The sequence below is a fragment of the Molossus molossus genome, unplaced genomic scaffold, assembly GCF_014108415.1.
Source record: "Molossus molossus isolate mMolMol1 unplaced genomic scaffold, mMolMol1.p scaffold_m16_p_14, whole genome shotgun sequence".
NCBI classification, from domain to species: Eukaryota; Metazoa; Chordata; class Mammalia; order Chiroptera; family Molossidae; genus Molossus; species Molossus molossus.
In genome coordinates, this window is record NW_023425349.1 from 32,179,282 (window position 1) to 32,202,595 (window position 23,314).

Genomic DNA, 23,314 nt, shown 5'->3' on the forward strand with positions numbered 1-23,314 from the left:
GGCAACTGAAAAAACTACTAGGCTAGGCTTTTACTGGAAACTTCTAGTATCCAGAAGGTTACTGTGAACCTGTCAGAAAGGTGGTAAGCAACCAAAGAGCTGTCTCAAAGACTGTGCGCCCAGAGCCTGTCCAGCGCTTTAAACACTAAGCAGGCTTGGTTATCTCATGTCCCAGTTCATAACAGATGAACACAACACATTAGAAGGAAGCGGGGAATCTGTAGCGGCAGGCATATTGATAGTGCGGAGGGAGACAGATAAAACTGCTTAGCAGATATAAAACATTAAGAAACAAAAACAAACAAACAAACACAAAAACACCAGCAATCTGAGGCAAATGGTTACATATACCTCAGGGCTAAGGGAATTACTTCATAACAATTGATATTAACTCATATTTGTTATAGCCCTTTACATTTTATGAATTATTTTATATACATTAGAGCTCACTGGATATTTGTAAGGATAAATGAATATAACATTTACTTTTCATCATGAAAAAGTGAATTATACTGAGCATGCTATTTAAGAAGGCAGGGAGGTATATTAACATATCTGAAGGACAAAAAATAATCACAAGTTTTAAATTTTGGCACTTAAGAGATATGCACTAGTTATCCAACAATTCATATATATGCTTTTCTTTATGACCAACACAGGGTATTAGTGAAATTTCATAGCTCTCTGTCACTGCTGGTCACTAAATGGGGATGATTGTCATCAGTAAGTTATCAAAATATTTTTCTTGCTAAACACAAGCTTAACAGATACTTATGGATGCCAATACCATATATTCTGACTAATTGGGAAACACTAGGCTTCTAAAAGATTCTCAGAATATTTTCCCTACCTTGCACTTTCTAGCAAACAAAACTTTAATACTAATGGTATAATGTAGTCTCGGTTTTAGATATAGGAGTGGGAAACGTGTGATTTACCTTTTCCTTGCTTGTTTTCCTAAAATTTTTGGTATATCTTCTTCTCAGAATGTAACAAGGAGAAATGTCAAAATATACATGTTCTTTGGGCTTCTGAGAAAAAAAACCACATACATTTTCCAAAGATTAAAATGGAGATCCCAATTGCTTTAGCACTTCATTTTCACACCTGAAAATAAGGAACTACTATGTATTTGATGTTCCTAAACTCATTCAACATAGCACTGTCAGAAATATACTGTTCTGCAGAAAGCTTTTTAAAACCAAAGTATAATTTATACTACACTTACCAATAATTATACTATATTACCAATTTTAATACATTTACCAATTATCATGAATAAAAATGACTAAAGAAAATCTAGAGTAAAAACCCCAGATTAGACTTTATACTCTAAGTGAAATGGGACCTTGTAAGATGTAATTTCCTCTAATAGTTTACCATTCCTGATGACTTTTAATTCCTTGACTACTATCCCCAATGACTTCTTGATAACAACCATACCTCAGAGAAAACAAGAGTTGTTTTGTTGAGTTTGCTGGCTGTTAATTTTTAAATCTCATCTGTGTTGTTCTATTTTTATAGCTACATATCCTGCTTGAGATTTTTTTAGTTAGGAATGGATTGTATTATGCTCTGCAGTTTAGAGTATTAATTCTAATGGAAATTGCCAATCTTGTAAATGTTCCTTTACATGGTGCAGAGGTAAGCCAGCTCTGTAATAAAGAACTTCCAGAGGATGCTAAACAAGTAAATTAACAGGCCAGTATTCCATCCTTTACAAACCAAAGGGCAGAATGGTAGGGCAATAAGCACAGGCTTTGTACTAAAACAGACAGACCTGGGTTTGAATCCCAGTGATGCCACCCAGCTCTGTGACTTAAGGCAAATCATTTAAACTTTATGACCCTGCATTTCCTCCTAAGTAAATTGGTGCTCATCCATCTACCTTGTAAGGTTTCTGTGAGGGTAAGTAGTAAAGTATGTACATTATTTGACATGTGACAGATACTCTATAGTGATTGAACAATCATGGACTGAAGTTTAGAGTTCGGCAACATGTGTGCCCAGCATTTGACATGGAACTCTCTCCAAAAGGAAGGCAATTTATGGAACCTTATTTTGATTATCAATATAATCATTGTACTTAGTAGCTTGTTTTTACTGTTAACAGTAGGTGTTTTTGCCTCCAAAACTTTATTTTAAATGTATTTTTTTAAATTTTATGGCAAACCTGTGTTTTCACTGTACTTTGTCATACTTTTTTAATGACTAAAACATTTCCAAATTTTAAACATCCATGTAAACTGATCTAATTTTAAAATTTTGTCCTAGAGCCAACATTCCAAGTGAGATGTAACCTTTATACATGTGTGTGAATGGCTGTCTGGTAGGCCTTACCAAAAAAAAAGTCATTTTTATTCATGGATTTGGGTTGCTTAAACATTTCTGTAAGATTTAAACTACTTTTCTTCTTATGGCTAGAATTCTCAGCATCTATTCCCATGCCTTCCTTTTTCAATCGCTTGGCCAGTTTAAGGGTATTCACAATAATACAACTTAAAGACAAAATAAAGTGTTCATAAGTCATTGTTTTAACAGACAGCATAATACAGTAGAAATTGCCCTGAGCAAGGAATTAGGAGACTTTGAACTTGAGTCCTGGTGCCATTAATTTTTCAGGATAACTTTAGACAAGTCAATTAACTTCTCTCATTCCTTAAAAAATGAGACTGATTCCATTTTATGTTATTTTCTACCTCTAAAATCGCTTTCATTTACTTATTTAAAAAATAATAATCAAAACACCTTTTGGGAGTTGTGTTAAGCACCTGATGGGTACAAAAGTGTTTACTGATGCTTAGGTAGTGTTTTACAAACAGTGTTCCAGGGGGCATCTGAATAAAGATTACTTGGTGTTCCTGTTACAAATAGATTCCTGTCCTCTCCCTGGCAGAATCAGAACCTCCTATGGTAGGGGCATTTTCTGTATTTTTCACAAGCTCCTCAATGATTATAATGTAACCTCATGTTTGAGAACCACTGGCCTAAAAGAATGTGATCAGGGAGGGAAAAGGCCAGCATGTGACTTAAATTACTCTAGCCTCTGGCAAATCCCTTCTGAACACCAAAGTGGAGGAGACTAGAGGAAAGCTGCTTACTTTCACAGAGAAGTCAGCCTTGAGCTTGAGCCCTGCTTGAGGCTTTTTACTTGCTGTGCTCCATAATAAAACACAACGAAAAGTCTTCATATCAGCTCTTAGTCTTGACATCCAAGTCACTGACTACCACAGTTATGCCAACAGCTTGAAGAAGACTGCAGCTCCCTCTCACTAATGCTAAGAGAGGTGACCTTGTGCCACCTGGCTCATGAAAGAAATATGACTAAAACACACATTTACTCTCGATCCCCCCTCCATCCCAATAGTGTAACATGTCATCCTGTGTGATTCAAATAGTCTGGCAGAGAAAACAGAATATCTGAGCCACATTGTTCTCATCACTCTGCGGTCAGATAGTGTACTAATACAATAAATAATCTTCTATACAATAGAAATGACCAAAGCCCATTCCTTCTTCCCTCTTCCTCCCTAATGCTGTTGACAGGAACAAAATACCAAGTAAGGACATGTGCTAGAGATTTTGAAAGTCATACGAGTAAAGTAAATTACAAAGAGAGGTGATAATATTTTTTCTAGAATTTCACAACAAAACCCTCTCATCTTGAAAAAATATGTATAATTTAACAGGAAGCTAAAAAGATATTTTGTTGCAAGACTATCTAACAGTTTTGAGAATAATGCCATTATCTGTGCTCATTATTGAGAAACATGACAGCAACTTTAAAAGGCCAAGTATACTGATAAGTGAAGATGAAATTTCTTTTTCAACAACCAGTATGCCAACATCAAACTTTTGGGTTTGGTTCTAGTGTTAAGGGTTATTCCTAACCTAATCAAAACTCCTGCCAAATGTTCACAAAATTCACACCAAAATCAAAAAAGAAAAAAGAAAGAAACTTGACAAGAGCTACCATGCAAAATGACCAGAAGAACTGTGGTTCAGTGGCACAGATTAGCAGGAGCTGAGGAATGCTGCAAAAGATGATGCTGCATAGAATCTAACTTGGTGATGCCCCTGTTATGCTGGATGACCAAGTCCTCAGGTCATAGGTGTGTTCATGGACCCACAAGAATCAGGATCTTGACCCAAACTTTTAAGATCTAAAAAGAAAATACTTCACCTAAATTGAAGTAATTTATATGTCAAACACCAGAAGAGTTGCTTATTTGTTGTAATTTGTGCCTAAAACTTTGGCTGGTACAAAGAAACCCGTCCACTAAGGCACCCTGAGGCAATCTGACAATGTGTTGGAGAGAACTTTGTTGTCAGTACAACATCATTATGAGAGTACAGAGAACGGATCACCCGCAGGGGACTGGCTTCTTTGGGCAAACAGTCAATAAGTTCACTGCACTGTTTGTCAAATCCCAACAAGCGAATCCCATAGCCATGTGGGGAAGAAACCATTCGCCCATCAGGGCTGAAGCAAAGTTCTTTGATATAGCCCCTGCCTACATTGGCTTCTTCAATGTAATGAGTCAGTCGTAGAGAGCAGCGAGGTGAGAGAGGTCGCACGGGAGCTCCTTCTTGGAATTCATAAACACAAGTCCACTAGGGAGAGAGGAGAGAGACAAACCAAAGTTATAGAGCCCCAAATAGTGCTACAGATATTCTTTAAATAAAAAAAATAAAATAAAATAAAATAAAAACTCAACAGAATCCACAACTCAACAACTCCACAGAATTGTTACAAGAAATCATTGAGATGAATGCTGTCCCTCTTCCAACTAACTTGCAGGCCTCATACCTGCTTATCTTCATAAACTAGGGGTATTCACAGAGCACTGTGACTTCTGTAGTAAAATTCCCTTTTCTGAGAGTAATAATATTGATATTTCAAAAATTCTAGGGTTAAGAATCCAAGCCCTAGAATACCTCTGCTATATACTTCAAAGGCTCTTCTCTCCTTTTTTTCAGTTGTGGATTCTAGAGCTAGTGAGATTCTTGGAGGACTCCTGATTTTCAGAGTGGTGAAAATCATAAGGTCATATAAGATCTTTTCCCCTAGTCTCAGTTTAGTTCCTTCATTTCCCCAGATTCCCCCTGGTTTTTAAAAAGAAAAAATTATTATACTCAATTGGCTTATCAAAGCCTCACATTTAGCCAGCATAGCTGAAACATCTCAGTCCCATGTTTACCATATAAAGGTTTTTTTTAATGATGAGATGGAGGAGAAAAGAATTAAAAAGCTGGCACAATCTGAGCTGATCATTGCTTTAAAGTACTTCCCAGCTTGCCACACCCAGGCCAGAGAGGAGGCAGAAGGGGTTTCAAGCGCACATGGCAACAGTAGTTTGTTAAATCGGGCCTGTTGCAGGTGGAGTGCTGCCGCTGTACCTCCTGATCATCAGTGTTGCTTGAGCACCGAAGAAGAGTGGCCCAGCCTTTGGGGTGCAGCTGTAAGGATGTAATGCAGTTTCCACGGTCTCTCTCACCAGGAACTTTAGGGGTTAAGACTTCAAGACTATTTCGTGGTGAAACACCTGAGATACAAGAAAATAAGAACGTGGAATTTGTTTTATCAAAGGACTAAGGCAGCTTATCAAAGCTTTGGTTTCTTGGGGTGGTGAACACAAAATACAATATACAGATGATGCATTATAGAACTGTACACCTGAAGCCTATATAATTTCATTAACCAATTCAAAAAAATATTAAAAAATTTTTTTAAATAAATTTTTAAAAAAGCTTTGATTTTGGTCCGTCGGCCCCCATGTCTTCATTCCTTTGTCTGCCTTATGTTACCACATGTAAAAAAAACAAACAAACCCATAGTACCTTCAATATGTGGAGTATGTGTCTTTGGGGTAAGGGTATGGGGAAAGGATATGACCAGAACTAAAGAATTCAAGTGCCTATAGCAGGAATCACCAATGACCTAAGGCTAAGGCATTAAAACTATGCAGGGGTCCTTTTGATTTGGATTACATCTCAGAAAGCTCTTCATTTAAGTAAAATCAAAGTTATGTGACATGAAAGGAATCTGGAAAAGTAAGTGATAACAATTCTCATCTCAGAGGACCTGGTGCAGAGAAGGAAATAATTGGAAGCCATGAAGACTGCCATTATATAAATAAAAAGCTATTATGTGTACCGGGAGTGTACTTATGGCTGCCAAGGACAGTACTATAAACAACAAATAGACCTATAATCTTGGAGGTAAGGGAGGTCACTTCAATGGAGGCATGTCAAAACAAGGGAGGGAGACATTGCCAATCCTACTCCTGGTACTCTGGTATGGCACATCATTTCCTTCTACCTAGCCCCAATGATAGTGACTGCTACAGTTAGCCGTTGTTATACTGGGAGTATGTTATATCCCTCAAGTATGTGGAGAACCACTTTTATAGACATTGTAAGAAAGCAGCTTAAAAATGTACTATAAAGAGAAATATTTCAGCACTTCTCTTCCTGTGGAAGGAGTTCCTTTGAAGATAATGAGCTCCCTCTGACAGACCCTTTGTGAATTGTTTCTTAAAAAGATGCATCTTCTTCTAAAAGATTCCCTTTAGATTACTACAGCACTGATTGAACCTCTGAAGCTCTAAATTACACTGTTAAAACCAAACTATACCTAAATAATGATTTCACATGTGATTAAACTTATAATTTTCGAGAAAAATAAACTCCTATTTCAAGAACTAATTTTGACAATCAGGAAAGAAACCCACTCTAAATAGCTAAGTAGTGGTTTCTAAGCAGTGCTCCTTGGAGGTTCCTCAAGAGCTGGCAAAAGGGGGGAACCACCTGGAGACCAAGGTAGGGATGGGGTGGGGAAGACTTAGGGTCAAGGGCTTCCCTAATTTCACTTGAACCAGAGTTACTCCACTTTTATTTGTGCTACATTCCTAAGAACCCACAGCAAATCTGATGTCAAAATAGAGTTTTAATCCTGAAATGAGTGTGAAAGCCTCTGCTCTGTACGGCTATCACATCTGCCAAAGTATGGTGCTAACATATTCTGACACCTGACAACCCTGAATTTCCAGCATTCAGGGCAACCTTTTCTCTAAGCCCCACGTCTCTCTTTCCACTCCCTAATTTTCTTGTTCTCTTTGCCCAGGGTCCCAATACATCATTTCTTCTCCCAGACGCAACTCTCCATAGCATAAAACTGTTATAAAGTTTTGTTTTGTGGTTTACCAATGTAACAAGCAAGCATGTGAACTATTGTTCTTAAATTAAGTTTCCTTTTTTTTTCTTGAATAGTTTAGTTAATCAATGAAGATTTTTCTCAATGACCATTAAGAATTGTGGCTTGTTTCCCCATGGCCAAAGAAGAACAGGTAGAATCTGCAAAAGGAGTTTCTGCTACAAATCAAAGGAGAAATGTTACACATCTGGGCATAAATCTCTAAATTTAAGAGGAAAAGTTTTTAACTTTAAAGTGAAACATCACAGTCTTCAACATCCAGAAGAAAATGAATAAACTATAGGTTAGGTTAGAAAGGGCTCTGAAACCATTCTACTCACCTAAGTAGTCATGCAAAATAATAAAGTATACATTTATCAAGCACTTAAAAGGTGAGACCACTCAGGGAAAACACAAATTACAAGTCTAATGTTTAATTCTTCCCATAAATATCTAGGTAGAAAACATGCTTATCAGCAAAAGGTGACCCCAAATTACAAAACAACCCATATCTGGTCATCAGTCTACAAAGAGGAGAAACAAAAAGTACTCTAAAAGTTTAGATGAAGTAATATTAGTTTGGAGAGGGACAGTAGGCAAAATTTGCACAGATAGAAAGCATTTTAATTAGAAGGTGGGAGGAATAGGCTAAGCAGCTAATTCTGCCAGACTGGCTGGGGAAAAACTGGTAAAAGTGGAGTGGGGCCAGACTGTAGCTCACTTTACCCCACCAGCCCTCTGAGTCTGTCAGACATTACTCAGGTAAGGAAATGACAGAGTAAAAAGCCTACTGGGCTGAAACCAGGTGACTTTCACAAGCACCTGATAAATGTATCCTCTTATATTTATACAGCACTGTCATATGCATAATCTCATTTAATTTCCATAATAATCTTGATTGGTATCTACATTTCTCAACTACTCCTCTCCAAACTACAAGCTAAGTCTAGGAAATAAAATCAAAGCTTAAATTCCATCAAAGATTTAAGCCCAAGATACTCAACCCTAGAGATTCTGTTTAGCTTTTTGAAAATGGTAACTGCGGGGCAAGGAACAGCCTCATGTCTACTGGCTAACTTTATGAATTAAAGCTAAACCAAAAAAAGCTATTTGGTAGAATCTATTGTTGCAGGATTATAAAATCCAACTTTTAACTTACCTTCTCTTTGCGAAGCTCTTGACATGTGTTTCTCAGAAGATGAATTAGAATCATTATGATGACAAGGTGAACCAGAAACTCTAGGACCAGATGAACTCGATGAAGTGGTCAGATCTTAAAAATACAAAAAGTTCTGACAATACACCTAACAAAACTCTGGTAATGTCTCTTAACTTTTTAATCATCTACTTGAACCATACTGTTAAAATCCATCTGAAACATAGCAAGTACATGTCCACTTAAAACTGGCTTATAGCCCTGGCCGGTTTGGCTCAGCAGTTAGAGCGTCAGCCTGTGGTCCAGAGAGACCCGGGTTCGGTTCCCGCTAAGGGCACGTACCTCGGTTGCAGTTTGTCCCCGGCCCTGGGTGGTCGTGCGGGTGGCAGCCACTCGATGTGTCCCTTTCACATCGATGTTTCTCTCTCTCTCTCTCTCTCTTCCTTTCTCTCCCTCCCACTCTATCTGAACAATAAATGAAAAATGTCCTCGGGTGAGGATTAAAACAAAAAACAAAAAACTGGCTTATAGCTCAGCTGGTGTGGTTCAGTGGATTGAGTGTCACCCCATGGACTGAGAGATCCCTGTTCCATTCCTGATCAGGGCACATGCCTGGGTTTCGGGCTCAATTCCCAGTAGGGGGTGTGCTAGAGGCAGCTGATAGATGTTTCTCTCTCACAAGGATATTTCTATCTCTCTCTCCCTTCCTCTTTCTCTGAAAAATCAATTTAAAAAAAACCTGGCTTATAATTAAGACTGAGGTAGGACAGCTCTTTGAAGTGTTCTAAGGCCCTTTATACCAATGATTAGCTTAAGTAAAATAAAAATTAAAAACCAAATAAACACAGGAGCATCTTTGGTTCCACATCATTTGTGGAAGGAAATAAAACAATAAAAATTTCAATAAGAATGAAAACTGAGCTGTTTAATGTTTAATGTTAGAATAGGATCCAAACAATAGGCTCATTACTGAGAACATGAACAGGTCCTTCTTAAAGCATACCAAAAATTTCTATTATCATTCTTGAAATTATGTGAATACAATCTTTGAAATGTAATACAAACTTTACATTGAAATCTATGGAAAATAAAACAAATATCAGATAGCTGAGTTTGATGTAGTACTCCAAATAGCAATCTCTATTTCATCACACTTTTTTAGTGGCCTGACACTTCTGTGAGGGCATCTTATTAATTTAGTTCACTTTGTTACCCTTAGAAGTCAGAAAACCTTCTTGGTTTTTGAATCAAAAAATGCCAACTAGGCCTCTAAATCACTACTTCTCAGAAAGCTAAAGTTGATTATTAATGTTTAACTGAAAAAAAATAAATAAATCTGAATCTAAAAGGATTATATCCCTTGGCTGCAAGTAAATTGGTAAAACTTAAATTTATGCTTTTAGCAGTGAAATTGGGCAACTGTAGTAGTACAATGAGGCCTGCACATTCCCAAAGGAGTCCTCAGAAATAGCCCTATGCACACAGGAGAAAGATTCTAACAATTTGAAGCTATTTTTTAATAGCAATTTATGAACATTACGTGTTCCAAATGGTTATGTTCCCATATCAGCCCTCTTTTTCCAAAGGTAGATGAAATAGTTTTATCACATAATGTAGATAACTTATAGTGCATCAATTTTTCTGAGCCCCAATTTCACTTAAGTTTAATGGAATCAGCAATAGGAGAAGGAACAGGACTTCAGCAAGAGGAAGTTTAGAAGTCATGAGATAAGATGGCACAGGCTACCTGTGTTTGGGCATTTGAAAGTCTAGGATACAATACAGACTTAAAACTAAAACTCCATGTTGACTATAAGTTAAAAGCTCTGCAAGAACTTAAAAAGATTAATATTACCTTAGACCATCATTAATTTTTTGAGATAGTGATTATTTAGAAATATTGATGAAAGATTTTCCAGCTAGCAGAGCTAAAAGGAAAATGTTTTTAGAGGTATTCTCAGATCATTTGTGATCAGAAGCATAAATTAATGCTATGTCAGAAATACATATTGATCATTATATTTCCTTGAGAAAAAAGCTCTCACTGAACTGTCCAAAGAATGTCTTTTAATTTTCTTCCTTTCTTCCTGCTATCATTCTCAGAATGGAAACATAACATCCCTATGTTTGCGATTCTTTGGAAAATTCTTCAAAAGAGAAAAGCTTACCTGAACTTGATGTAGTTCTTCTTGCTCTCAAAATGGGATAGCTGCCTACTTCTAAAGACTTGGTTAAGTCAAGATCATGCAAAATCAAGAGATATCCAGAGGACGTTGAGATCAACATTTTTGAACAATCTGGTGTTAATCTCATTCGCATGAGAAAACGGGTGTGAAAAAATTTCTTATGTGGACATCCATCCTCTGTACACCTACAGAAGAAATCAAACCAACAAAACCTAGAGTTATCATAAATATAAGAATTCGGTGATAGTCATATTTTTGCCCTTCAAACTAGAATTTATAGTCAATGTCAATGTACACATAGACTTACACATGCTTAATTTCTTTTGTTCGCTATTCACTCTTTCATCTCCAACTTTCATTTTTAGATTATTTTTTCTGAAGTATATATTTTTAAGACTTTGCTGAGGTAAACTTACTTTTTATTGTTTTGAAAATTTTTTTTTTCAGTCTTTTTCTTAATCTTTATTGTTGAAAGTATTATAGATGTTCCACCTTATTTCACCCTTCTTTTTGATTAAAGGTTTAACTGAGCATATAACTTTAGGTTGATAGGTTTTTTTTCTTTTAGTTTTTTTGTTTGTTTGTTTTTTGTTTTTTCTGATAGTTCTTTTTAAATATCGAGGATATTCCCACTGAATTCTGGCTTCCACTGTTGCTATTTTTTTTTTAAAGTGTTTTTATTGATTTTTTTTTTTTTTTTTTTTTTCTAGAGAAAGAGAGAGAAACATTGATCAGCTGCCTCCCACACACTCTCCACCAGGAATTGAGCCTGCAACCCGGGCATGTGCCCTGACAGGGAATCGAACTGGGACCGCTCCGTCCATGGAATGACACTCAATCCACTGAGCCACACTGGCAGGGTTCACTGTTGCTATTTTTAAGTCTATCAGTCTTATTGTTACTTTGCATAATTTATCTTTTTTTCCCTCTGGTTGATCTCTTTGTCTTTGGAGTACTGCGGTTTCACTCTGATATGTGTAAATTTGGATTTCTTTCTCTTTATTGGGATTCATCTGAGTTTCTAAATCTTAAAATTCATGTTATTCATATATTCTGGAAAATTCTCTATCATTATTCCAATAATGCCTCTCACCTATTTTCTCTATTCTTTTATGCTTCAATGTCTGAAACATTCACATTTGACTCTCATCTCATAACTGCTCCTTCATGTTTTCTATCTCCTCATTTCCATATGTTGCATTCTGGGTAATTTTTCAACATCATATTCCAACCTATTTTTTTAAAGCTGTGTCTAATCTGCTACTTTACCCATCCCATGTGTTTTTAAATGTCCATAGTGCTGGGTTTTTTTTACTTCTATTGGGCTCTTTTTCAAATTTGCCTGGTTTTCTGGATAGATTTTTATTCCTTGCCTATGTTTTTTATTCCTCCTTTTATTTACTTTTTTGGTTAATTATTTTTTAAATTGTGAACTATACCATATCTACAGAAAAGTACAAAAATAAAACATATGAAGAGTTTGGAGAAAAATGAACACCTGTGACTCATCACCCATGTTAAGAAGTAGAACAAGCCCTGGCCGGTTTGGTTCAGCGGTTAGAGCGTCGGCCTGCGGTCCGGTTCCCACGAAGGGCATGTACCTCGGTTGCAGTTTGTCCCCAGCCCTGGTTGGTCGTGCGGGTGGCAGCCACTCGATGCATCTCTTTCACGTCGATGTTTCTTTCTCTCTCTCTCTCTCTCTCTCTCTTTCTCTCTCTTCTTCTTCTTCTCTCTCCTTCCCACTCTATCTGTACAAAAAATGGAAAAATGTCCTCAGGTGAGGATAAAAAATAAATAAAAATTTAAAAAATGTAGAACAATACCAGTGCATTAAAACCCACCCCTCCCCCCACCCCTCCCCCCTCTCTTGCCCAGCTAGTGTGGCTCACTGGTTGAGCATGGACCCATGCACCAAGAGGTCACCGGTTCGATTCCTGGTCAGGGCACATGTCCAGGTTGTAGTCCGATCCCCAGTGGGGGGCATGCAGGAGGCGGCCAACTGATGTTCTCTCTCATTGATGTTTCTATCTCCCTCTCCCTTCCTTTCTAAAATCAATAAAGAAAAAATATTTTTTTTAAATGTCTTCTCTATTTCTCTGCTGTGTTGCATCCTTCAGTCAACATTCAACGCCTCAAGCATAAAATGTATTTTCCTCTCTGATATTAATAGGCTTTAAAAATTTTAAGTTTTCTTCTCCCTATGTAGCTTCTATTTCCTCCAAAATATCTCCCCATTTATGTTGGTGTTTATATTAGAAACTTTTCTCTGATTATCTTTAGCTGTCTGCTCATAATTAAGAGTGGGGAACTAAAAAGTTGACTGGGAACTCTGAGTGCTGGAACGAGCTTGAGCTTCACTATGTAGGGTGAAGCCATTTTTGAGGAACTCCTACTGTATCTTTGGTTCCTTAACTAGAAGAAGCTAAGGGTCTCTGAATTCAATATTCAGTGTGCATATGGTAGGTCAATCTCCCTGATTTTGGTAAGGTACCCAAGCCTTCAACTGAGAGAGTCTCTATTTTACCCTCTTTAGAGGATAAAATTTCAAACTTCTGAAATGGGGGCAGGTCAATCACCCAGTGATACGGATTAAGAAAAGAAATATACATTCTTAAATGTCTTTCATTTGAATCCTTACTTTAGCTACCCCTTCTATTACAAAGGACCCAGAGTTACCAGTCCCTCTGATTTTCTATAAGTTGTCTTAACTTTTCCCCACTGCCAGCTTAAGATTCAGCTTTCTTGCACTTACCAAGTCAAGTTGTTAAAGTAAGCTGGTTAAGTCAGTTTTCACTCATCTACCTACTTTCCAGATTTAAAAATTTTATTGTCATTGCTTCATTTCCTATTTCCTCTCCTTTATGAGTTTACATGCTTTATTTTTAAATTTGCTTATTGTAGTTTGAGAGGCATCTTCCATTCCGTAGATTTTATTTACGTCTTGCAATGACTTACGTGAAAATTTATAATTTTCTCCATATAAGTTACACAAATGTTCTGTTATAACTTATTCCTGTGTACCAACTGAAATTTTAATTATTAAAAACTATATACTTAAAAAAAATTAAATTATTTGTTGTGATTAGGTACACTACCAATTTTTACATTTTGATCTTATCTCTTGATGATCAATCTCTCTTTGATCAATCTTGATGAACTCTTATTAATTCTGATAATTTATCAGCAGAATTTCTAGGGTTTTCTATATAGATCAGGGATCAGAAAAACTGGTCTATGGACCAACTCTGGACTACTGCCAGTTTTTATATAGAAAGTTTGTTGGAACACAGCCACTCCTATTCATGTATTATCTATGGCTGCTCAGAGACCATATAGCACACAAAGCCGCAAATATTTATTACACAGTCTTTTATAGAAACTGTTTGTCAACCTCTGATATAGACAATCACATCATGTATGAATGCTACTGTTTCCTTTTCAATCCTTATATATTTCTTTTATTGCATCAATTAGGACCCTGCTACCCTCCACCCCAAAACAATGGTGAACAATAGTAGTAATAGTAGGCATGTTTCTCCTTTCTGAAAAAGAGAAAACTTCTAAAGTTTCACTATTTTAAAATGTGCTATATGTTTTAGTGTATATGTCTCATGAGTTGCCTTCTATTTCTAGTTAATTAACAGGTTTTTTTGACAGCTTTATTGAGGTACAATTTATATAACATAAAATTCACTTATTTTAAGTTTACAATTAAGTGATGTTTAGTAAATTTACAGTGGTGTGATCACCAACACAATCCAATGTTAAAACACGTTCATCACCCTAAAAATATCCTTCCTGCCCATTAGCAGTCACTCCCTGTCCCTACTCCCAACCATAGGCAACCACTAATCTACTTTCTATCTCTACAGACTTGCCTATTGTGGACATTTCATATATTAAAAAAAAAAAAAATCATACAGTAATGGTTTTTTTGTTTGGCTTTATTCCCTTAGCTTAAGTTTTTTGAGGCCCATGCATGTTATAATACATTTTACTTTTTTGTTCTATTTCATTACCAAATAGTATTCTCTCATATAGATATACAGCTTGCTTATCCATTTACCAGTTGATAGATATTTTGATTGGTTCCTTTTTTTTGGTGGCTATTATGAATACTACTATTATCAGCATTCATGTACAGTCTTTGTATGGATATGTGTGTTTATTTCTCTCAGGTAGATATCTAGTAGAATTGCTGGGTCATATGGTAACTCTGTGTTTAATATTTTAAGGATCTGCTGAACTATTTTCTTATCTTTTTTTAAAATCCTCAACCAAGGATATATTTTTCCATTTATCTTCAGATAGAGTGAGAGGGAGGGAAAAGAGAGAGAGGGAGGGAAAGAGAAACATCGACGTGAGAGAGACACATCCTGACCAGGGCTGTGGACCGAATGGCAACCAAGGTACATGTCCTTTACCTGAATCAAACCTGCGACTCTTTGGTCCCCGGGCCAACGCTCTAACTGCTGAGCCAAAAAGCCAGGGCTGCTGAACTGTTCTCTAAAATGGCTGTCCCATTTTACAGCCTACAGTAATGTATGACATTCCAGTTTCTTCGTATTCTTGCAATACTTGTTATTGTGTTTCTATTAAAGCCATCTTAGTGGGTGTGAAGTGGTGTCTCAGTTGGGTTTGACTTGCATTTCCCTTATGACTAACGACACTGAACATCTTTTCAAGTGCTTATTAATCATTTGCATATCTCTCCTGGTAAAATGTCTATGCAAATATTTTGCCCATTTTTATTTTTTATTTTATTTTATTTATTTATTATCCTCACCCAAGGACATTTTTCCATTTTTTGTTCAGGTAGAGTAGGAGGGGGAGAGAGGAACAGAAGAGAGAGAAACATCGATGTGAAAGGAACACATCGAGTGGCTGCCACCCGCACGACTGACCAGAGCCGGGGACAAACTGCAACCGAGGTACATGCCCTTAGCGGGAACCGAACCTGGGTCTCTCAGGACCGCAGGCCAACGCTCTAACCGCTGAGCCAAACCGGCCAGGGCTGCCCATTTTTATTTTTAATATGTTTTTATTGATTTATCTAGAGAGAGAGGAAGGGGAGAGATAGAAACATCAATGAGAGAAATACATCGACTGACTGCCTCCTGTAATGGGGATTGAGCCTGCAACCCAGGTATGTGCCCTGACTGGGAATCGAACCAGTAACCTCTTGGTCCATGGGTCGATACTCAACCTCTGAGCCACACAAGCTGGGCTATTTTGCCCATTTTTAAATTGGGTTATTTGTGTACATATGAGTTGCAAGAGTTTTTTTAGTCACCTCAGCTTTAGTGATGTATGAAGATTTACTCCAATAGTTTTGTTTAATAATTATATAGTTGTAGCTCTTATGTTCAGGTTGAAATCCATTTTGAGTTCATTTTTGTGATGCGAGATAAGAATCTAATCTTTTTGCATGTGGATATCCAGTTATTCAAGTTGTTTATTTAAAAAAAAACTATTTCTTTATAAACCATTTAATTACTTTGGCACTTTTGTTTTAAAAAAATCATAAATGCAAGGATTTATTGCTGGACTCTCTATCCTTTGCCAGTACCACACTGTTTTGATTATGTGGATTGTACTAAGTTCTGAAATTGAGAAGTGTGAGTCTTCCAAATTTGTTTTTCTTTTTCAAGACTGTTTTGGCTATTCTGGGTCATTTCCATTTCCATATAAATTTAATAACCAGCTTGACAGTTTGGCAGCTATAATTTTTTTTTTTCTTTATTGACTTTAGAGAGAGAGGAAGGGAGAGGAAGAGAGAGATAGAAACATCGATGAGAGAGAACATTGATTGGTCATCTCCTGCATGCCCCCCACTGGGGATCTGGCCAACAACCTGGGCATGTGCCCTGACTAGGAATCAAACTGGTGACCTCTTGGTGCATGGGTCGATGCTCAACCATTGAGCCACACTGGCTGGGCTGACAGCTGTAATTTTGATAAAGATTGCATTAAATCTATAGATTAATTTGGAGAGAATTGCCATCTTAATGATATTGAGTCTGCCAATCCATGAACGTGGAAAGTTTCTCCATTCACTTACATCTTGTTATGTTTTTTTCAGCAATGTTTTATAGGTTTCAGTGTACACATTTTGCACTTATTTTATTAAATCTATTCCTAAGCATTTTATTCTTTGTGATGCTATTCTGAATGGAATATTTTTCTTTATTTTTGAACTGCTCATTGCTTATGAGTAGAAATACAATTGATTTTTGTATATTAATCTTGTATATATTATGACTTTGCTGAATTTGTTTATTACTTCTAGTTTTTTTTGTGTGTATTTCTTAAGATTCTCTATGTATAATATTATATCATCTGTATAAGAAGACAGTTTTACTTTTTCCTTTCCAATCTAGATGCCTGTTATTATTTTTCTTGCCTGATTGCATTTCCAGTGCAATTGTAACTCCAGTACAATGTTGAATAAAAGTGGTGGCAGCAGATATCTTTGACTGGTTTCCAGTCTTAGGGGAAATAACATTCAGTTTTTCAGCATGCAGTGTGATTTTAGTCATAGGTTTTTTTGTTTTGTTTTTATCCTCACCTGAAGACATTTTTCCATTTTTTTGTTCAGATAGAGTGGGAGGGAGAGAGAGGAAGAGAAACACTGACGTGAAAGGGACATATAGAGTGGCTGCCACCTACACGACCCAAGCAGGGCCGGGGACAAACTGCAACCGAGGTACATGCCCTTAGTGGGAACCGAACTCGGGTATCTCTGGACTGCAGGCCAATGCTCTAACCGCTGAGCCAAACTGGCCAGGGCAGCCATAGGTTTTGATATAGATGTCTTTTATCAGGTTGAAGAAGTTCCCTATTATCTCTAGTTTTATCACAAATGGGTGTTGGATTTTGTCAAGTGCTTTCCTGCCTTCATTAAGATGACCATATATATGGGTTTTGACCTTTATTAATATGATATATTACATTGATTAATTTTTGGATGTTAAACCAACCCTTTATTCCTGGGATAAATTTCAGTTGGTATGACATATAATCATTCACACACACACACACACACACACACACACACGTTGTTGAAGTTTTTGAATCTTTTCTTTGGAGGAATATTGGTCTGTAGTTTCTATTCTTATGTTTGTCTAGTTTGGTATCAGAGTAATACTATCTTCATAAAATGAGTTAGGAAGTGTTCTCTATTTTTTGGAAGAGTTTGTGAAAGATTGTGGGATGATTTTTAATATTACCAATTCCATTTCTTTTTTGTTAATCCTCACCCGAGGATATTTTTACATTTATCTTCAGACACAGTAGGAGGGAAAGAGAGAGAAACATCTATGTGAGAGAGACACATCAATTTGTTGCCACCCACACAACCCCAACCAGGGCCAGGGATGAACCCCAACCGAGGTACCTACCCTTGGCCACAAATGAACCCGGACTCTTTGGTTCGCAGGCTGATGCTCTAACCACCGAACCAAAACGGCCAGGGCCCAATTCCATTTCTTTATTTGCTATAGGTGTTTAGGTCTACATCTCTTCTATTTGATCTTGGGTGAGTTTAAATAATTTATAACTCTCTAGGTATTTGTCTTAGTTGTCTAACTTATTGCCATAAAGTTGTTCATTAAATTCCCTTATAATTTGCCCTGGCCAGTTTGGCTCAGCGGTTGGAGCATCGGCCCGCAGATCAGAGAGGCCTGGGTTTGGTTCTCGCTGAGGGCACGTACCTCAGCTGCAGTTTGTCCCCAGCCCCAGTTGGGGTCATGTGGGTGGTGGCCACTCGATGTGTCTCTCTCACATAGATGTTTCTCTCTCTCTCTTCCTCCCTCTCTCCCTCCTGCTCTATCTGAAGATAAAAATGCAAAAATGTGTCCTCAGGTGAGGATTAAAAAAAAAAAATCCCTTATAATTCTTTTAATCTCTATAAAGTTGGTAATAATGCCCCTGTTTTGTTTTTAAGTATGACTGAATGTTGAATTTTATTCCTCAGTTGAAACAATCATATGGATTTATCTATTTAATCTGTTAGTGTGATAAACCATATCAACAGGATGTCTATTGATAAATCATTTTTTCATTCCTTGAATAAAGCCAACTTGTTCATGAGATTTTGATTAATATCTTACAGAATCCAATTCCCTTTTATTTAGAATATTTATATCTACATTATATTACATATTGACCTTTTATTTGTTTTCTTCTAATATTATCTTTATCGAGATCATACTAACTTCATACATGAGGTAAGGACAATTCCCCCTTTTTCCGAAATATGAAGTTTAATAAAATTAGAATGTTCTGTGTTTTCATTATATTTCATAGAAGTCACCTATAAAACTGATAGGCCTGCTATTTTATTAGTAGATAGGTTTAAATTGATTTTTTCAGTTTCTTTAATGGCTCTGGCAGAGGTAATATTCAGAATACTGAAGTAACCAGCACTGTGTGAAAACTAGCAGCCAAAATTGATGTTGATAGCACTGCTAGAAATGGGTCCTGGATTTACTTTACTGTGTAAGGGGACTGGCTACTTGATCATAGCAAGATCATGAGAGAGATATCCCTAGAAGAGGGGTGTGGCTAGACAGAAGGTGCCAGGATATGACACCTGGGGGTGATTCAGGATAGTATCCATTTATCAATTATTATAGAAGTTCAATCTTTAAAAAACCACTTCAGCTGAACTAGTGCATATTGGTTAAAAATCAGTCCTGGTATTAGTTCTATTTCAGGTTTTCTATTTCTTCCTTGGTCAGTTTTGCCAAGGTCTATTTTTTTTTATCCTCACCTGAGGATATTTTTCCATTTCTCTTCAGATAGAGTGGAAGGGAAGGAAAGAGAGGGAGAGGGAGAGAGAAAGGGGGGGGAGGGGGGAGAGAGAGAGATATTAATGTGAGAGAGACAAATCAACTAGCTGCCTCCCACACGACCCTCAACTGGGTATCGAGCCCACAATCCGGGCATGTGCCCCAACCATGAATTGAACCAGGACCTATCAGTCCATGGGATAACGCTCAATCCACTGAGCCACACTGGCCTGGCAATAGTTCTTTTATATTCTAGTGAAATAAACATTTTAATATAGTATATTTTTATCACTAATAACACTTTATGCCTTATCTCTATTTTGTCTGCTGTTAATGTGGATACAACTATTTTTCTTTGATTTGTATTTACCTGTTTTGTTTTGTTTTGTTTTGTTTTCCCCATCATTTTACTTTCAAACTTTCTGTGTTTCTATGTTTTGAGTATATCCCTTACAAAGAACATATAGTTGGGTTCTGTTTTATAACCCAATTTAATATTATCTTTTAACTGACTAGTTAGTTTAGTCCATATACATTTATTGTGATTATTGATATTTATATTATCTGCCTACCATATTTTTGTGCTTCTTAATTTACTTGGTATTTTGTTTTGTTTTGTTTAAAAATGTTTTTTTAAAGCCTCACTCAAGGATATATTTTTATTATTGATTTTCTTTTTTAATCCTCATCCAAGGATATATTTTTATTTTTATTCAGATAGAGTGAAAGAGAGGGAGAAAGAGGGAAAGAGAGGGAAAGAGGGAGAAAGAGATAAACGTCAATGTGAGAGAGACACATCAACAGGCTGCCTCCCGCATGACCCTGACCAGGGCTGGGGTCAAACGGTTTTGGTTCGTGTCCTTGACCAGAAATGAACCCCAGGACTCATTGGTTAATCAGCTGATGCTCTAACCGCTGAGTCAAACCGCCCAGGGCTTATTACTGATTTTCAAAGAGAGAAGAAGGGAGAAGAGAGAGAAATATCGACATGCAATAAAACATCCATTGGTTTCCTCCCAAATGTAACCAGATTGGGGATCGAATCCGCAACCTAGGTATGTGCCCTGACCAAGAATCAAACCTGCAACCTTATGGTGATGGGCCGACGCTCCAACCAACTGAGCCACTAGGCCAGGGCTACCTGTTTTGTTTTTTTAATCCTCACCCAAGGATATTTTTCTATTCATCTTCAGATAGAGTGGGAGGGAGAGAAAGCGAGAGAGAGAGAGAGAGAAACTTCGACAAAAGAGGAACACATTGATTGTCTCCCTCCTGCACGACCCTGACCAGGGCCGGGGACAAACCGCAACCAAGGTACATGACCTTGGCCAGAATCAAACCCGCAACTCATTGGTCCACAGGCTGACACTCTACTGCTGAGCCAAACCGGCCAGGGCTACCTGTTTTTTTTTTAAATGATGTTCCCCTCATCTTCTCTGCTTCTATTGTATTGATCGTGTTTCATTAACTTTTATCCTTCTACTAATTTGGAAGTTATTTATATTCCTATTCAAATTTTATTTTAAAAATATTTCTAAAATGTAACAGGTATGTTTGCCTTAGTCTAAAATAATCAGTATGTAGCTCTATCTTCTGCTCAAAGAACATGCGTAACTAGAAATCTTGAAAAATATCTCCTCTCCATCAGTCCAAGGGTCATAGGTTTGATTCCCGGACAAGGGCATGCAGCACCTGCGTTGCAGGTTCAATCCCTGGCCCCAGTCGGGGTCCTGTGGGAGGCAACCAATCGATGTGTCTCTCTCACATTGATTTTCTCTCTCTCCCTCCCTCCCTCGCTTCCACTCTATCTAAAAATCAATGAAAAAATATCCTCGAGTGAAGATTAACAACAACAACAAAAAAGAATATCCTCTCTCTTTTTACATATGGCCTCTGAAAAGAATATTTCAGAAATGATCCTGGTGTATTACTATATTGTTATTTCACCATAGCTAGCAACAGATATTTCTCAAATCTCAACTCTTTAAATAATTTCTCTATAAGGAGACAGTTTATTAAAGTGTGTCACAACAGAGGTGTTACTGACATTTCAGGTGAGACAACTGGTCCATTGTGCAAACTGTCCCACGTACTGCAGGATGTTTAGAAACTCTTATCCCTGCTGACTAAATGGCAGTGGAAATCCTCCCCTCTTCTCCCACAGTGACAACTAGAACTGTACCACACATTATTTCCAAACATTCTCCTAGGGATCAGTACCACTCCAACAGAGAGACGGACTACTCTTTTAATGATGAAAATACAGTGCAAAAATAACAAAATAAATAGATTTAGAATTAAAGGACCAATGAGTGAAAAACATGTCAATTCCACAAAAGAAATAAAATAGTTTTCCTTAAATTCAGGAAACTCATAAACCATTTTTCATCATTAACTATGCTACTTGATCTCCTTTCCATGTAATTTTCTCCATTTTTTTTTGTTGCAATATATGACTAAATGCAAGTAACAAAAGATGGAATCACTTTTTGATTGTTTCTCACAAAACCAGTTTCTTTCTCCTAAAGAGATATAAAAGCTGAGACAGAACACTGAATTTGTATACCATGTAAAAAAATTTTTTTGTTTATAATCCTAACATGATCTCCTATTCACAAACCTGTTGGTGTCCCAAATAATGACATTTCCATCAAATCCTGATGTTACTAAGAGTCTTGTATTAGTATCATATTCGATGTTCTTCACCCAGCTAGTGTGCCCATGTAAAGTGCATACTTTGGTGTTCAATTTTCTCAGATCCCATAGTGCTATTGTAGTGTCATCAGAGCAGGTAGCAAACAGCCGGTTATCAAGAAATCTACAAAGCAGAAAAGAAAAACTAGTTTATTTAATCTTTTACTTAAGACATCTTGAGAAACAGTTTCTATATTACCTAATCAAGAAAACAAACAAAAAAGGACTACAAACTCACTGTATAAACCCAAAGATTCTGATATACAATAAACAGTAAGCATAATTCACATAATCACAGGGAATGAAACTATAATTTAATGAGGGCCATATCAAAATTTTATCCATTGGTTTTACAATATTGATTTGTATTTGGAAATGAAAACAGCCATAGATGTTTAGAGTACAGTGCTAAAGAAAAAAAGAACTTTAAAATCTGTATAGGAAACACAAATGGTGAGAAACAATGTAATAGGAGATTTTGAAGACTTGATTTCTAGGGAAGACATGGTTAAGCATAAAGGGTTCGAAATTATGAGAAATTTTTACTCTGTTACAAGTAACAACTCTTTCTATTTAGAACACATCTAGCCCTGGCCAGTTTGGCTCAGCAGTTAGAGCGTCGGCCTGCGGTCTGGAGAGACCCGGGTTCGGTTTCCGCTAAGGGCACGTACTTCGGTTGCAGTTTGTCCCCGGCCCTGGTTGGTCGTGCGGGTGGCAGCCACTCGATGTGTCCCTTCACGTCGATGTTTCTCTCTCTCCCTTCCTCTCTCTCCCTCCCACTCTATCTGTACAAAAAATGGAAAAATATCCTCGGGTGAGGATAAAAAAAAAAAAATTATTTCCTATTAAAAATCAACCTCAAATCCACATACACCAAAATGATCTTCCTCAAACTAGACACAATTTTAAAATTTCAGGCCTTTGTTTAGGCTGTTTCTGCTACGTGAAACCACCTCCTACTACCCCTTGACCTGACTAATATTTGTGGGTTTTTTTAATGTTCAGCTATCATTCCCTCCAGGAAGCCTTCCCTCTCTGTCCAGCCTGGGGTAGACTTATGAATCGTCTAATCTTTCAGAGAACTCTATACTTCTATTACAAAGCTTATTACACTATACTTTGCAAGGCTATCTCTTTGAAGGTGGGGAAACCTGTCTGCATAGTTCATGGTTAGATCCACAGTACCCAACACACAGTGCCAGGCACATAATAAACACTCACAAATATTTATTAAATGAATGAATGAAAGGATTCCTCTGCCTAGTGGAAAAGATATTATAAATACATATAC

The 23,314-nt window shown here is 37.0% G+C and overlaps 1 protein-coding gene across 1 annotated transcript in view; it reads right to left on the reverse strand.

Annotated features, from left to right (window-relative positions):
- Positions 1 to 926: 926 nt before the first annotated feature.
- Positions 927 to 23,314, reverse strand: part of DCAF10 (DDB1 and CUL4 associated factor 10) — a 47,847-nt gene continuing 25,459 nt past the window's right edge. Inside the window, exons 3-7 of the mRNA XM_036261641.1 lie at positions 21,950 to 22,147; positions 10,520 to 10,722; positions 8,355 to 8,468; positions 5,401 to 5,546; positions 927 to 4,614 (exon numbers count right to left, since the gene is read on the reverse strand). Coding sequence (XP_036117534.1) covers positions 4,246 to 4,614; positions 5,401 to 5,546; positions 8,355 to 8,468; positions 10,520 to 10,722; positions 21,950 to 22,147 — 1,030 coding nt within the window. The 3' untranslated portion in view covers positions 927 to 4,245. The remainder of the gene's footprint in view (positions 4,615 to 5,400; positions 5,547 to 8,354; positions 8,469 to 10,519; positions 10,723 to 21,949; positions 22,148 to 23,314) is intronic.